Source organism: Rosa rugosa, chromosome 2 (assembly GCF_958449725.1).
Source record: "Rosa rugosa chromosome 2, drRosRugo1.1, whole genome shotgun sequence".
NCBI lineage: Eukaryota > Viridiplantae > Streptophyta > Magnoliopsida > Rosales > Rosaceae > Rosa > Rosa rugosa.
The window spans coordinates 36,810,671-36,824,553 of record NC_084821.1 but is presented as its reverse complement, the minus strand read 5'-3'; the positions used below and the strand labels follow the sequence as shown (position 1 = coordinate 36,824,553).

Below are 13,883 nucleotides of genomic sequence, written 5' to 3'. Positions count from 1 at the left end.
ATATTGAGATTCAATAAAATTAAAGGTAACGTCATACCAGAAATTAGAACCACTAGCTAACACAAATTAGAATCTGTCCCTCTTCCTCCCACCTGCGCCACACATGCACGCTACTCAAATTTTGTTGAAACTCCTTGAATTGTGCGAGCCACTTAGATGGCGTCAAGATCATGCCGGCTGGAAGTGTCACATAAAATCTGGTGGTCGGAGAAAGATTGCTTTCATTTTTCATAAGGGTACAGATCAAACAGATCGAGTAGGGAGAAAGAGAAAGAAAGGGAAAGGGGAACGTTTCGACTACTGCAAAGGATATAGGATTTTTTTTTCTTTTTTCTTTTAGAGAATGGTAATACGATTTTATTGAATGGGGAAACTAATACACATAGGAAGTTAATAGGCTTCCGGTACAGCAACAACTTTGATTACAAGTTATTCTTGACATCTTCAGTGAGCCAAGAGGGAAAAGAGACTTGCCAAGTATTAATTTAACACACCTCAAAGCATGTCCGGCTATCTCGTGGGTACGTAAGTCTATTGCAAGTTCTAAGCACAAAACAACATGAGAAAGCTGCAAACTGTTGCATGAGTAATCGAATCCTATGGGATTTTATTTTAGTCATTGTATATCACAGTAAATTTAAATTTTTAGGTGTGAAAATATGGCTGTAAGGTGTAGTGAGTAAAGTAACCCCTACAATACCCTCACCCAAATTGCTAAGAATTAGTACAAGTGATCTTGAAAAGAAGGAAATATCGTTACTTAATGATCAAGAAAACTAGAAAAGAACAAAAAAAATCCATTTATCAATTGGAAATCTGATTGGTCCACCTAATTCACCCCTACAAAATCGGTTCTTTCTTTGTACGCAATTGGTTTCTATAAATCCATCCTCTCAATTCCCAAACCCTAGTCAGCAACATTAGTTTCTAAAATACACTCGCAGCAGTGTTCTAGGGCAAAACAATTCTTTAGCAGAAAAAGAATTTCGTTTTTTTCATTCATGGAGGGTGGTCGTATGCTTCTTCCAGGCCAAAGGTTTTGCCCCATGGAAGATGAACTACTCATGTTCTACCTTAAGCCTAAGGTGAACGGGATGGAAGTGCCCGGCAACGAAGACGTTATCTGCGAGTTGGATCTTTACGGTGACAACGATCCTTGGAAGATATGGGAAAGATTCGAAGCAAGAAAGGCCAACGACTTGAGGAGGAACAAAGATCTCTACTTCTTCACCCAAAAGAAGAAAAAGACTGCAAAAAGCTCACGTATAAGCCGAACAGTTGGGAGTGGCGGTACTTGGAAAGGCCAGAATGCAGCCAAGGAGATCTATCTTCTTGATGATAATCAGCAGCCAACGACTACTCTTCTCGGTTTCAAGAAAACCTACACCTATAAGAACAAGGGGTCTGTGCATGATGGTCGCTGGATCATGTATGAGTTTGAACTTGATAAGTCACAACTCGTGCACAAGAAACAAGTACACAAGAATGACTATGTTCTTTGTTTACTTAGGAAAAACGATGTACTGCCGGAAAGAAAGAGGAAAAGGCAAGAAGAAGAGGAGATGCTTGGAGACTATGTCGAGGACCATGACGGAGATAACACAGATCCTGAATCGGTTACTGAGGAGCCGCAAGAGAAACGGCAATGTCTCCTACCATCATTAGAAGCTGAACAAGAACAATTCTTGCAGCCAGCACCATCATTAGAATCTGAACGAGAAGCAGTACAAGATGAACCACTTCTCATGCAAGTGGATGAGAATATGGAACTGCAACAATTGGAGTTGGCTGAACTAGAAAAGTGGTTTGAAGAGGAATTTGAAGCAAGACCTGCATCACTAGAGGCTGAACAAGTTTCCTTGCCTATTGATGAGAATTCAGGACCGCAACAATTGGAAGCTGAACCTCAACTAGGAGGAGAAAATCTGGAGCAGCAACTTGATGCAGCATCATTTGCTGCTGATGAGATAATGAGTGGCTTGCAGTTTCACCCAGACGAAAATCCGGTGGAGCAAATGGGGGCTGAAGCCAATGTGTGTGGAGGGAACTTGAGTGACGCTATAGTTGGTGAAAACTGGCCTATGTTTTTTGTGGAAGAGCTAATGAATGATGAGCCGCCAAATACCATGGAAATGGGAGAGTGGAATTATGCTACTTATTCTGATTTTGAATATACTTAGCATTTTAGTTAACAGTTTTTCTCTTTTATATCATTCTCCAAGAGAATCGATTTATGTAAATTTCATGGGGTTAAGGCATTAAGTCCCCCCCTATATATTGTATCTTCAACTAATAATATGGGTGTGAGGGCCAAACCCGCCAGCTAGACTGGGTTCCAGCCCTCGTTAAAAAAACATATATATGTCATCTCCTTCACATGAAAATACAATATCTGACCAATATATAGGCCGAGGATAAAAGACTTTGTGAAATTTGATAGCTTAGAGTGAACTTTGAATTCATTACCATTGTTCCTCATCTGCAATAGAAAATAGAATACGGTGGTACTATCAATTTCATTTTAAATGTCATTGCTTATTAACTGAAAGCCGAATCGTGTTACACAAATTTACTAATTGGTCTCATCAGTATCATACAAATTACAGATGTCTTAAACATTTTTCAATAGGAAATGGAAAAGCAAAGACATAAGAATGAAAGATTCTTGAGTAGCAACAACAAAATTTCGGCCAATTCTTCAGACTCAAAAGGAACCACATTTGGATGTAGCTGATGAGTAACTTAACTTGCTAGCACACGAGAGATGTAACTGATACCTGCTTGAATTATCACATTAAGTAAACTAGTCCAGTCATTTACTCCCTGATATCACCCTGAATTTAGTAAGAGAATATTACTGATAAGCCCTGATAGAAGATTCATATTAAAAGAAAATACTGCTAAGTTTCAAAGGTATGTAATGCATCATGGAGATACAGTCTAAATATTGATAAATAAAGAAAATCTGTTGCAACACACTCTAAATAAAGAAAATCATTATCACTTTAAGAATTCAACTGCCATGCAATACCGTCTCTAATTTGCATACGTGAAAGTCGGGAGATCATTGTATTCAGCATGGAACTGGAGGAACTGTGTGAAGAGTTGGTCAGAATAGCCTGTAGTGTAAGCAGCAGCAGATGCAGAAGCAGCTGCACTGGCACCCAGCCTCAGGGCCAAGTCTACGATTGCTAGACCTTTCTTGGATCCTCTTCTAGTGTGTGTTTTGGTTTTCATTGACGACAGCAGTACGAGGAGTACCTTTTGCAGCCTTAAAGGGCCACGGTTTGCTTCAGTAACTGCTATGTTTTCACTCTCTTTCAAGTCTATGATAGAATACTAGATTGTGAGAGATAGTTTGAAGGGAATAGGCAAGGAATGTATTACAGTAAATAGGTTAGTTTAATCCAATATATAGTGATGTGTTATACATCATATGTATGTAGAGGAACAGGAGTAGTTGCCAAATGCTTACCTGCTCCACTTTGGGCAAAATCATGAACCAAATGTGAATAAAGTGTAAATATGATGCATGCGTGTATAGAATCCGCACTGATTAGTACATTGGGTGATGAATCAGGTTAGTGTATTATGAAATAAATAATCGTCATGCAAAAAGCTTCTTATACTATTTGGGTTGATATATCTCCATTCAGAGAGAGGAAAAATTATACTATAGACCAAGCCATTTCAATCAACCAAGCAAAGTATTGTTAATCTTTCTTCTACTAGTGCACGGCAAGACCGGGGGAAACCTAGAAAGCAGTGGGCTGCTCCGCCTGATGGGTACGTTAAGATCAATGTCGATGGGGCCTTCCTGACTTCCATTCAGTTTGGGGGAACGGGTGGCGTTATTCGAACCTCTCAAGGTCAGTTTCTGGCGGGTTTTTCACATAGGGTGGATTTTGTGAACTCACCTTTGCATGTTGAGTTACTAGCTTTGAAGAAAGGTCTGGAGTTGCTGCTGGCTATGCATGTCAATCAAGCTATCATCGAAAGTGACTGCTTACTTGCAGTACAGGCTAATGATTCTGTCGTTACAGACTTGTCGCCTTTGAGTGCTTTGATCTTGGATATTAAGGCTCTGCTAACTAGGGCTGGGCACCTGAAACCGATATCCCGATCCCGGCCCGAAAATTGGCGGGACGGTACGGGATGAATTTTGGAAAATGTAGGTCCCGACCCGAACCCGTCCCGTTATGAGAAATCGGGCCCGGTACCGGTTCTAACCATAACGGTCCCGTTTAATCCCGTCCCGTCCCGTTTGATGACGTGGCTGTATCTGATTAGTCCTACGAATGGTTTCATGTAGGACTGAACGCACACGATCTCGATATTAACTATGAACTATCGATCATATCGACCATTCATCCATTCGACCTAATCCCTAATTCCCTATTCTCTTCTCCGAATCCATTCGACCCAATCCCTAATTCCCTATTCTCTTCTCCGAATCCATTCGACCCAATCCCTAATTCCCCAATTCATCCATTTTCTCTTCTTCCATTCTTCACTTCTTCTCTTCTCCGAATCCATCCCCAATTCATCCATTTTCTCTTTTTTCGTTCTTCACTTCTTCTCTTCTCCGAAATCCCCAATCTCATCTCTTACCCCATTCTTACACTTTCTCCTAAACTGACCAATTTCAACCAATTCTTCGATTCCAATTTCCATGGCTAGGGGGAAGAAACCAGTTGCTCGGCCTCATCCAACTGCTTCAGGGCTTGAAGATTCTTCAACTGCAACCTCACCTTCTGCTCCTCTTCAAATTGAAGCTCCAGCCACTTCAAGCCAGCAAGCTCCTGTAAATGATGAAGCTCCTGCAACTCAAGCAGGTTCTGCAACTCAAGCAGGTTCTGCAACTCCAAGTGATTCTGCTAATCCGGTTAGTTCTGCTAAACGTAGTTTTGTTTGGGAACATTTTAAGGAGTATGACAAGATTGAGAAGGGTAAAGATGCTGAAGGGAATGAGATAGACATTGTTAAAAAAAGAGCTCACTGTATTTACTGTCCTAGAGGGAAAATTGGAGACTTTGCAGTGGATAGTTCTAAGAATGGGACTTCGGGGATGATTAGGCATATTAATCAATTTTGTAGGTACTATCCACCTAATATTAGCAAGACTCAGAGGGTTCTTGTAGGTGATAAGTCTCAGGGAAACAAGCTAACTGCAGTAGCTTATGATCAAGATGACTATCTAGAAGCTTGTGTAGAAATGATTGTCATAGATGAGTTGCCCTTTACCTTTGTTGAGAAGAAAGGTTTTAATCGGTTTTGTACTAGAGTGTGCCCTCTGTTTAAAGTACCCTCTCGTAGGAAACTAGTTACAAACTTTCTAAGAATGTATGATGCACAGAAAAAAGAATTAATCAAGATTTTGAAGGCTTACAGGGTGTGTCTTACAACGGACACTTGGACTAGTGTGCAAAACATTAACTATATGGTGCTTACTGCCCATTTCGTTGATGTTGATTGGAAAATGCACAAGAGGGTTATAAACTTTTGTGTTATCCAAAATCATCAAGGGGCAACCATAGGCAGGCTTATAGAGTCATGTTTACTGCAGTGGGAGATTGAGAGAGTTTTAACCATCACTGTCGATAATCCATCTGCCAATAAGTCAGCTTTAGAGTGGCTTATATCAAAGATGAACAAATCTGAATGTTACAAACCAGTTTTAGGTGGTAAATACATGCATGTGAGATGCACAGCCCACATAACCAATCTGATTGTGGGACATGGCTTGAAGAGGCTGCAAAAGAGTGTTTTAGCCATTAGGAATGTTGTCAAGTATGTTAGGTCTTCACCTAATCGACTAGATAGTTTTCGAAAAGCTGTGGAAAGGGTAAAGCTTCCTCTTAAAGGGCTGGTTTGTCTTGATGTCCCAACAAGATGGAATTCAACTTATCTAATGTTGGAGGCAGCCTTAAAATTCAAGAAAGCTTTTGTTAGGATGGAGGAAGATGAGGATCAGCTGTATCTAGGTTATTTTAAGGAACCAGAAGAGGAGTATGATGAGGAGGGCAATCTGATTCCTAGTACTAACAAGAGAAACAGAGTTGGACCACCTGCAAAATCAGATTGGGAAAAGGCTGAGATTTTTGTTGATCTACTTAGAGTTTTTTACGACGTGACGCTGCGAGTTAGTGCAAGCTTGCATCCAACTGTGCATACGACATTTCATGATGTCGTAACAATGGAGAAAAACATCAACAGCCTATTCCTTGAACCTGAGATAGCAACTGGTTCCGATACAGAAAATGTTTTAACCGATATGGCTGCAAATATGAAATCTAGGTTTTTGAAATACTATGGCAGCTTTCAAGACCTCAACCACTTGGTTATTATCGGACTTGTACTCGATGCAAGGTTCAAGCTTAGGAATTACACACATTCCTTGAAGGAAGAGGGTTTGGATGACTTTGATGTGCAACACAGAACTGATGAGATTAAATCTCTATTGATGGCACTATACGATGAGGTACAACTCGAACTTTGATGATTTTACACTTTGTTTCGAGGCTGTTTATGTTTTTACTTTTCATCTTTTTGTGTCTTAGTTTTGTTCTAAGTATTAATGCATAATTTTTTGTCTTATTGCTTCTTAGTATGCATATGTCTTAGTATTAATGCATATGTCTGCCACCATCTACTGTTGGTGCATACTAAGAAGCAATAAGACAAAAAATTATGGATTAATACTAGTAGCACAATCAGCAGACATATGCATTAATACTAAGACATATGCATACTAAGAAGCAATAAGACATATGCGCAGGCATATGTGCCCTACAAGTTCAAGCAGCACAATCACTAGTAGCCGAAGTAATCCTAGGAAAGGTGTGAGGGGTCAGATGCTAAACAATTGGAAAAAGTTGGTCCAAGAGAGTGATGGGGCTGTCATGGTACATGAAGTGGATCAGTATTTGAATGCTCCCCTTAAATTTGTTGATGATGAGGAAGAGGATTTCGACATATTGTGTTGGTGGAAGATAAATGGTCCTAAGTTCCCTGTTATGGCAGCAATAGCAAGAGATGTACTTGCCATTCAAACATCCACAGTAGCATCAGAGTCTTCTTTTAGCACCGGAGGCAGAGTGATTGATACATTTAGGAGTTCATTGACTCCTAAATCAGTGGAGGGTTTAATATGCATGCAGAATTGGTTGTTGGGAGATGATATTGCTCAAGTGGTAGATGAGGAGCCTTCCATTGAAAACACCGAGTTCTATGAACAAGCTGAATTAGGTACTTGATCAGTTTGCATTTTAATTTTTTTTTCTGTGCTTGCAAGTGCTGAACAACTTCGAGTGCTTACTTTTATTTTTCTGGTATTTGGTTAGATTATGAGAGCAGTGCATCAAGCAGGAACACACGTCCAAGTGGTCCAACAATCCCAAGGGCAAAATCGAAGGGAAAGGCTGCAGTCCCTATTTCTATTGACTAGTTCAGTTTGCACCTTGTGAGTTTGATAATGGTTGTGTTGTCACTGTTGTGTACTTGTGTTATCGTGTTTTAGACTTTGAGTCCTGCAGTTCTGCATTGTTATCTGCACTTCTGCAAAACTTTGAGTTGATTCGTTTCTGATTTGCTTGGTCTTTCATTGTGTTGAAGTGTTGATTAGTTGATAATTTGATATTACTCATATTAGATTGTGAAATAGTGCAACTGTGCAAGTGTGTCAAATTTGCAGGTTCTATTGTTTTACTGTTTTAGTGCATAACTGCATTTTTTGTAGCAATCATTCTCCTCCTGTGCAGCACCAAGACAATAGCCTTAGTACAGTTTGATTTGTTATCAAATTTGGGTACTAGTAGAGCTAGTTTGTTAGGTTCTTGCACTTGCAGGGCTGGATACTGAGATCAATGAAATGAATGGGATCTACAATTAAATCAGTTGCAGTTTTTTAACTTGATATTTTGTCATGTGCAGATATTGACATGTTGTGATTGTTGTCAACTTGTCATTCTTCTTTTCTTCTTTTCATGGCAAATGGCCAAATGTGCTTCATTTTGATTTGTTTTAAGACAATTGAATGTGTCAACATTGTAGATTTGTAGGCTGTAGTGCTAGGATTGCTAGAAATATGTATTTGCATTCTGGGATGAGTGAAATCTGGAAAACCAGATATCCTTAAGTGAATCAAGTGATAGGAAAAAACAAGGCAGTCTGGGATCCCGAAATGGGCCCGGGCCCGATCCGATCCCGTTCGGTTTCGGTACCGTCGGTACCATATTAAAAAAAACCAAGGCCCGTCCCGTCCCGTCCCGAAAAATATTTCCGGTACCGGGCTCGGTATCAGCCTATAACTGGCCCGTCCCGGCCCGTGCCCAGCCCTACTGCTAACAGCCAGTAAGGACTTCAAGATTTCTTTCGCCCCTCGTCAGGCCAATACGGTAGCACATCGAATGGCTAGCTTCAGCTTTGAATCAAATGTTCACCTTGATTGGTTTATCAATGCTCCGGATCTCATCCTAAACCCTAAATCCTGGATGCCCTTATGTACGATTCCATTTGTATCTAATGAAGTTTTTTTCTTTCTCAAAAAACACTGAAATTTGCCCATTTCATTTTGGGCAATAACAAAATGTACGTAATGAGAACAGATTACAACCAGGCGTTGCACCCAAATCTACTACAAGTTCAAGATAAGTATATCCATTTTTTTTTCTTTTTTCATTCCTTCTGTTTACAAGAAAAGAATTATTTTCACAGAAACAAACCCACCCATAACAAAAAGAAAAGATCAACCTCTTTCCTATTTTACAAACCGCACGATTACGGATAGTATTCGTTCTACATATCTCAAGACCCCTAAAGGGGAAGGAATCAAATATATGAGCTATCACAGCCTTTAGCTGTCATGCCTATATATCTTTCAACAAAAGATTACTTTTTTCTTTTCTTTTTTTGTTCATAAGATTGAACAGTGTTTACAAGGAAAGAATTATCAACCGCCTATGCCCACAATCTCCATCCCCCGCTCAGCAAGGGCTTCATGCACTCGACTGGCTGCTTCTGCAGTTTCATTGAGCGGTGGATAACTCCAGCTCTCTGAAATCTGTAAAAAATAATTGAAAAGAAAAAAAAAACATCAAGATTATAAGAGATGGAACAAGAGACTACTTCGAATTTTTTTTTTTTTGTTGAGAAAATAGATAACTTCATTCATTTATCCATGACCAGAAGGCACGTACATCAAATGTTGTCTTACACCAAAATCATAAATGGTATAAGTTACCAAACAAAGGACAGGTGACTCTCACTGTTAACACATTCACTCACTTATTGAGCCTAACCACAAGAAAGAAAATCCTCCCTACCAACTTCCCATGAAGTAGTAACCTAGCCGCCTAGAGACCTCAATTGGTGTACAACTAGAGAAACTAAGATGAAAGTAGTAAAAGACTCAACTTCTAGTATTAGGCAAGGAAACCTGGAAAAGTCTAAAGCTTTCCCTTGCCCTTGTCGTTAGGGCTGGGATCAATACCAGTAACTGCAGGGTAAGAAAGTCGTAAAGCAGCGACATTCGGCTGCTTGCTAGGGCGATGATTCTTGTTCCTACTCCTAAGTAGCTTGCCCGACTTCTTCTTCAACATCACCAGAGTGACATCCATCCAGGTACAAAGGAGGTGAACCTTGAAGGCCATAGGGATGACCAGTCGACAGGTCAGAGGCTTCCCAATCAGAAAAGATTGGAAGACCGACGAACAGGGCTGCCACCAATTCTTCCCAGATCAGGAGCACTACCTCCCTCTGCAAGCGCAAAGGAGGCAGCATAGCTAGCGGTGATAGCATCAATGGAGGCCATGTGGCTGAGTGAGGGTTGAGGGTGAGAGACGTAGAGAAGAAAGCTAGGAAAAGAGGAGGCGAGGGCGCCGTAGAGAGCTAGGGTGAGAGAGAAAATCTCTCCTAGGGTTTTTTTGTTATAAACTCTTTTATTAGCAGGTTTACTACTTCGAATTATAAAATTTCTTTTGCAAAAGAAACTGATCAAGAATAAAGACAAAAAAAATGTGATAAAAGTTTATACAGAGAACATTCATCAAAACTTAATGGAAGTTCCATGAACAAACAAATTATCATTATAACGTACCAATAATGTGAAGCCACCAATAACGTACCAATAACTTTTCGCAGACCCTCTCTCTCTAAACTGTAGAGAGAGAAAGTAGATCTGAGAAGAAACTCCTCCCTCCCCCTTCTCTTTTGCCCAAATCTTGATCCATCCGGATCTAGATTGAAGGCTTAAGAGTTGGGGGAGGTCCCTCCTTCTTCTCTTTGAGCATCCTAAAGAATTGTTCTTGCCTCACCTTTGTGGTGTTTTGTACCCTTTGTGGTTATTTCTGGCTTTGTCCAGTCTAACTCTGGCTTTGTCCAGATCATCCCTCTTTCTTTATCAATCTATCCCAAACTTTTCCAGATCTGACTTTATCTCCATGAACTACTCTTCCACCCAACACCTCATATCACCACTCCTCCCTTTACTTGTGTTTTCTTCCATGAAAGTTTTCATGGCTGCTGTTTCAAAAGTGAAAATCACTTACCAAGGCGAGTATGGGTGCTCACGCATGGGTTTCACGACCACCATTCTCCAATGTTACGGTCCTTTGCTTTTCGATTCTGTCCTACTTCAGTGGCCTCGGCTCTTTCACGGATGGTGCTACACTGGTGGAGATGAGGAAGGTGCTTCCAGGTGTGGTATCAAACTTTCCATCCCATGTCTCAGATCTGCTCTTTGGGGTTTTTTGACTACGGAGTTACTCGGCGGCTTTGGCCAGCTTGGTGCTGCTTCGTGCGGCTTGTGTCGACTATGAGCGGCTTCGTGCGGCTTTTGTCGACTACGTGCTTTTTTTGTTTTTTAAATGTTATCTTTAGGTTTAATCTCCTCTTACTGGCTCTATGTAGCTCAGTTGGAGATTAAATTTCCTATGTTGTTTCTGTATGGGCTTGTCCATCAGAATCGGTTTCCTGTTTTATCCTGCCTTATGGGCTGGCCTTGGGGTGGCTAATTAATCCCCTTTGTTCAAAAAAAAAATGTGAAGCCACCAAGAAACTAAAAGACTAAAATCCTTTACACACCATAAATGGCCCATGAATCTCATGAAGCTGTCAAGAACACAAAAGTCAGAAGTCGACAGAATAGTTCCAGAGTATTTAGAATAATACTATATATACATGAAAATCAGGATAAATCACAACCAGATCATACAGTTCTACCTAAACAAAATCGCAATTAGTTAGTTTCATTTACATGAATATGGAATCATACGGAACTATTGGTTTCAAAACAGTGAGAATAATTCTACATGAGGGATGAAGGGCCAACTAAAGGGTCAAGATGGCACCCAAACTGTAACGCCCCGAATTTTGAATAATAAATTCAAATCCGAAACATGAATAATTACAATTACAAAATCCAAATCTCGAAACTTCGAGTTCATTATTACAATCCACTCTCACAAGCAATATTGTAAAGCTCAAATGAGCATAACACACCTCGCAACTTACAATTGCTGTAAAACTCTAACAATTGCTTTAACCGCACGATCACCGTCCTGGTTCTCCTGTCCTGTAGGATTACCCGCTACACAATTTGAATAGTGTACCGGGAGTTGCAACAACACAAAACCCGGTAAGCTTTTGACAGCTAGTATGAGTAAACAAGAAAGAACTGTTGATTTATTAAATTACAAGACCACCACAAACCCACATTACTTTCTCACTCTCATATATATATATATAGACACTTATGAGTTACTCTCAATTTCCCCCATAATGTCACTCAATATTTGGCAGACAGACTAGAGCTCTAACTGATCGTTTCCACCTACCCGGCGCGAGAGCGTGGTTCACGATTTAATACTATTCAGTTCCACCTACCCGGCGCGAGAGCGTGGTTCGCTGATAGTATGCCATGGTCACCCCGTGACCTATTGATCTCCACAGATCACAACAATTTATTGTTCCTCAACAATAAAACTCAACATCTCTCTCAATATATTGTTTCACAACAATAAACTCAATACCCCTCACAATATATTGTTTCTCAACAATAAACTCAATACCCCTCACAATATATTGTTTCACAACAATAAACTCAATACCCCTCACAATATATTGTTTCTCAACAATAAACTCAATACCCCTCACAATATATTGTTTCTCAACAATAAACTCAACACAACTCCAACAATACATATTATTTCACGTAATAATATATATACAGACATTCACACAGGAATGTCTAATACACCAACAATAGTTCATATGATTGCAAAATAAAGCAATTAAATATATTGGGTTCGTAATATGAACCACGTGAGGTTTACTCACCTCCAATTCCAGCTGCGTCTTCTAAAAGCCACATATCCATCTGAATCGTCCACCAACTCGATTCGTCAATCACCTAATCAGATACTATCTTGACTTAGTAAATTACTCATAAACCACACATATACTGAAATCCAACGGTCGGATTCTAATTATATGATGATCCGACGGTCGAATCTTAATTTAATGATGATCCAACGGTCAGATCCTCACGGATCGCCCTTAGGATCATCCTCCAAAATTATAATGAAGATCCAACGGTCAGATCTTCTTGAATCGTCCTTACTAACATCTTCACAAAATTATACGAAAATCCGACGGTTAGATTCTCACGAATCGCCTTCCGAATCACTATTTCACAATTATACGAAGATCCAACGGTCGGATCTTCGCCCATGACCACACAAAGTCATCGGGACAGTCATACGATCAACATATCTAAATTTGAAGTAAAACCGATGGTCAGATCTTCGCAGATCGTAAACTTAAGATAAAACGTAAAAACGTTAAATAGTAACGTAAAAACGTAAATCCACTATTTATCAACTTTTTCTAACCTAACCTTGTAATATATCAAAACGCTCGTATGGATGCGTAGAACATAACCTAGATAATAAAAATTCAAAATATGGTCGAATGCGCTGCCACAAGCGGTGGTCAGTGGGCGGTCAACGCGGCGGTCAACGCCGGTCAACCACCTCAGATGGCAAAGTGACCAACTACAAACTGGTTCAAAATGAAAGGGTGATCGACTTCCATACCTGGAGCTAAGTCTGGTTTGGCCTAGATCGTCCTAGATCAAGCTTGGAAGTCGGATTAATCCTGTGCGTCCGATCAGATTTCAGATTAAATCAGGGACGTCGAAAAAGTCAAACCATGATCTAGCGTTCTATACACAAAATCGTGATGAAAGGCTTACATGGGGATGATCAGGGGGAAGAGGAGATCACGAAAATGGGAACGATCGGCCCATGCAACGCCGGAATCGGGGATTTCCGGCCGGGTCGGGTTTGCATGGCTGGGGTGTCTTCGATCTCCATCTGGGGGCAGCGGCGGGGCAAGGCGGTGGCAAGGAAAGGCTGGACGGCTCGAGGCGACCTCGGGGAGGGCCGGGTCGTGGCCGGAGGACGAGCGACGGCGCCGCTGGCGTCGGGTCGGGTCGGCGGGTCGGCAAGGGTGGGAGGGTTTTGCGCGAGAGAGAGAGAGAGAGAGGGGGGGACTATTCCGCAAAAATCAGATTTTTTTCGTCCTTAATGAAAAAAATCAGATATTTTTCCTATTTATAGAAAATTCCCAATTTTCAAATATTCATAACTTAATCATACGAACTCCGAATATTACGTTCCACATATGCACGAGATCGTATCGACGAGCTCTACAACTTTCATGAAGGAAGTTTTCCGAAATTCCATACGTATAAAAAGTCAATTTTTGAGACGCTCCTAAATACGTACGATTTCGAAATAAAATCGTTCAAACTAATTCCACCACTTCTCCAAGCCTCGTACTCGCTCCCACTATCGTGAAATCATTTCTAAAAAACAACGGAA

The 13,883-nt window shown here is 40.5% G+C and overlaps 1 protein-coding gene across 1 annotated transcript; it reads left to right on the top strand.

Moving 5' to 3' along the window:
- The first annotated feature begins 4,672 nt into the window (after positions 1-4,672).
- LOC133730700 (zinc finger BED domain-containing protein RICESLEEPER 2-like) lies at positions 4,673-6,499 on the top strand. Its single transcript, XM_062158245.1, has one exon. The coding sequence runs from the start codon at positions 4,673-4,675 to the stop codon at positions 6,497-6,499; it is 1,827 nt and encodes a 608-aa protein (XP_062014229.1).
- Positions 6,500-13,883: the final 7,384 nt, after the last annotated feature.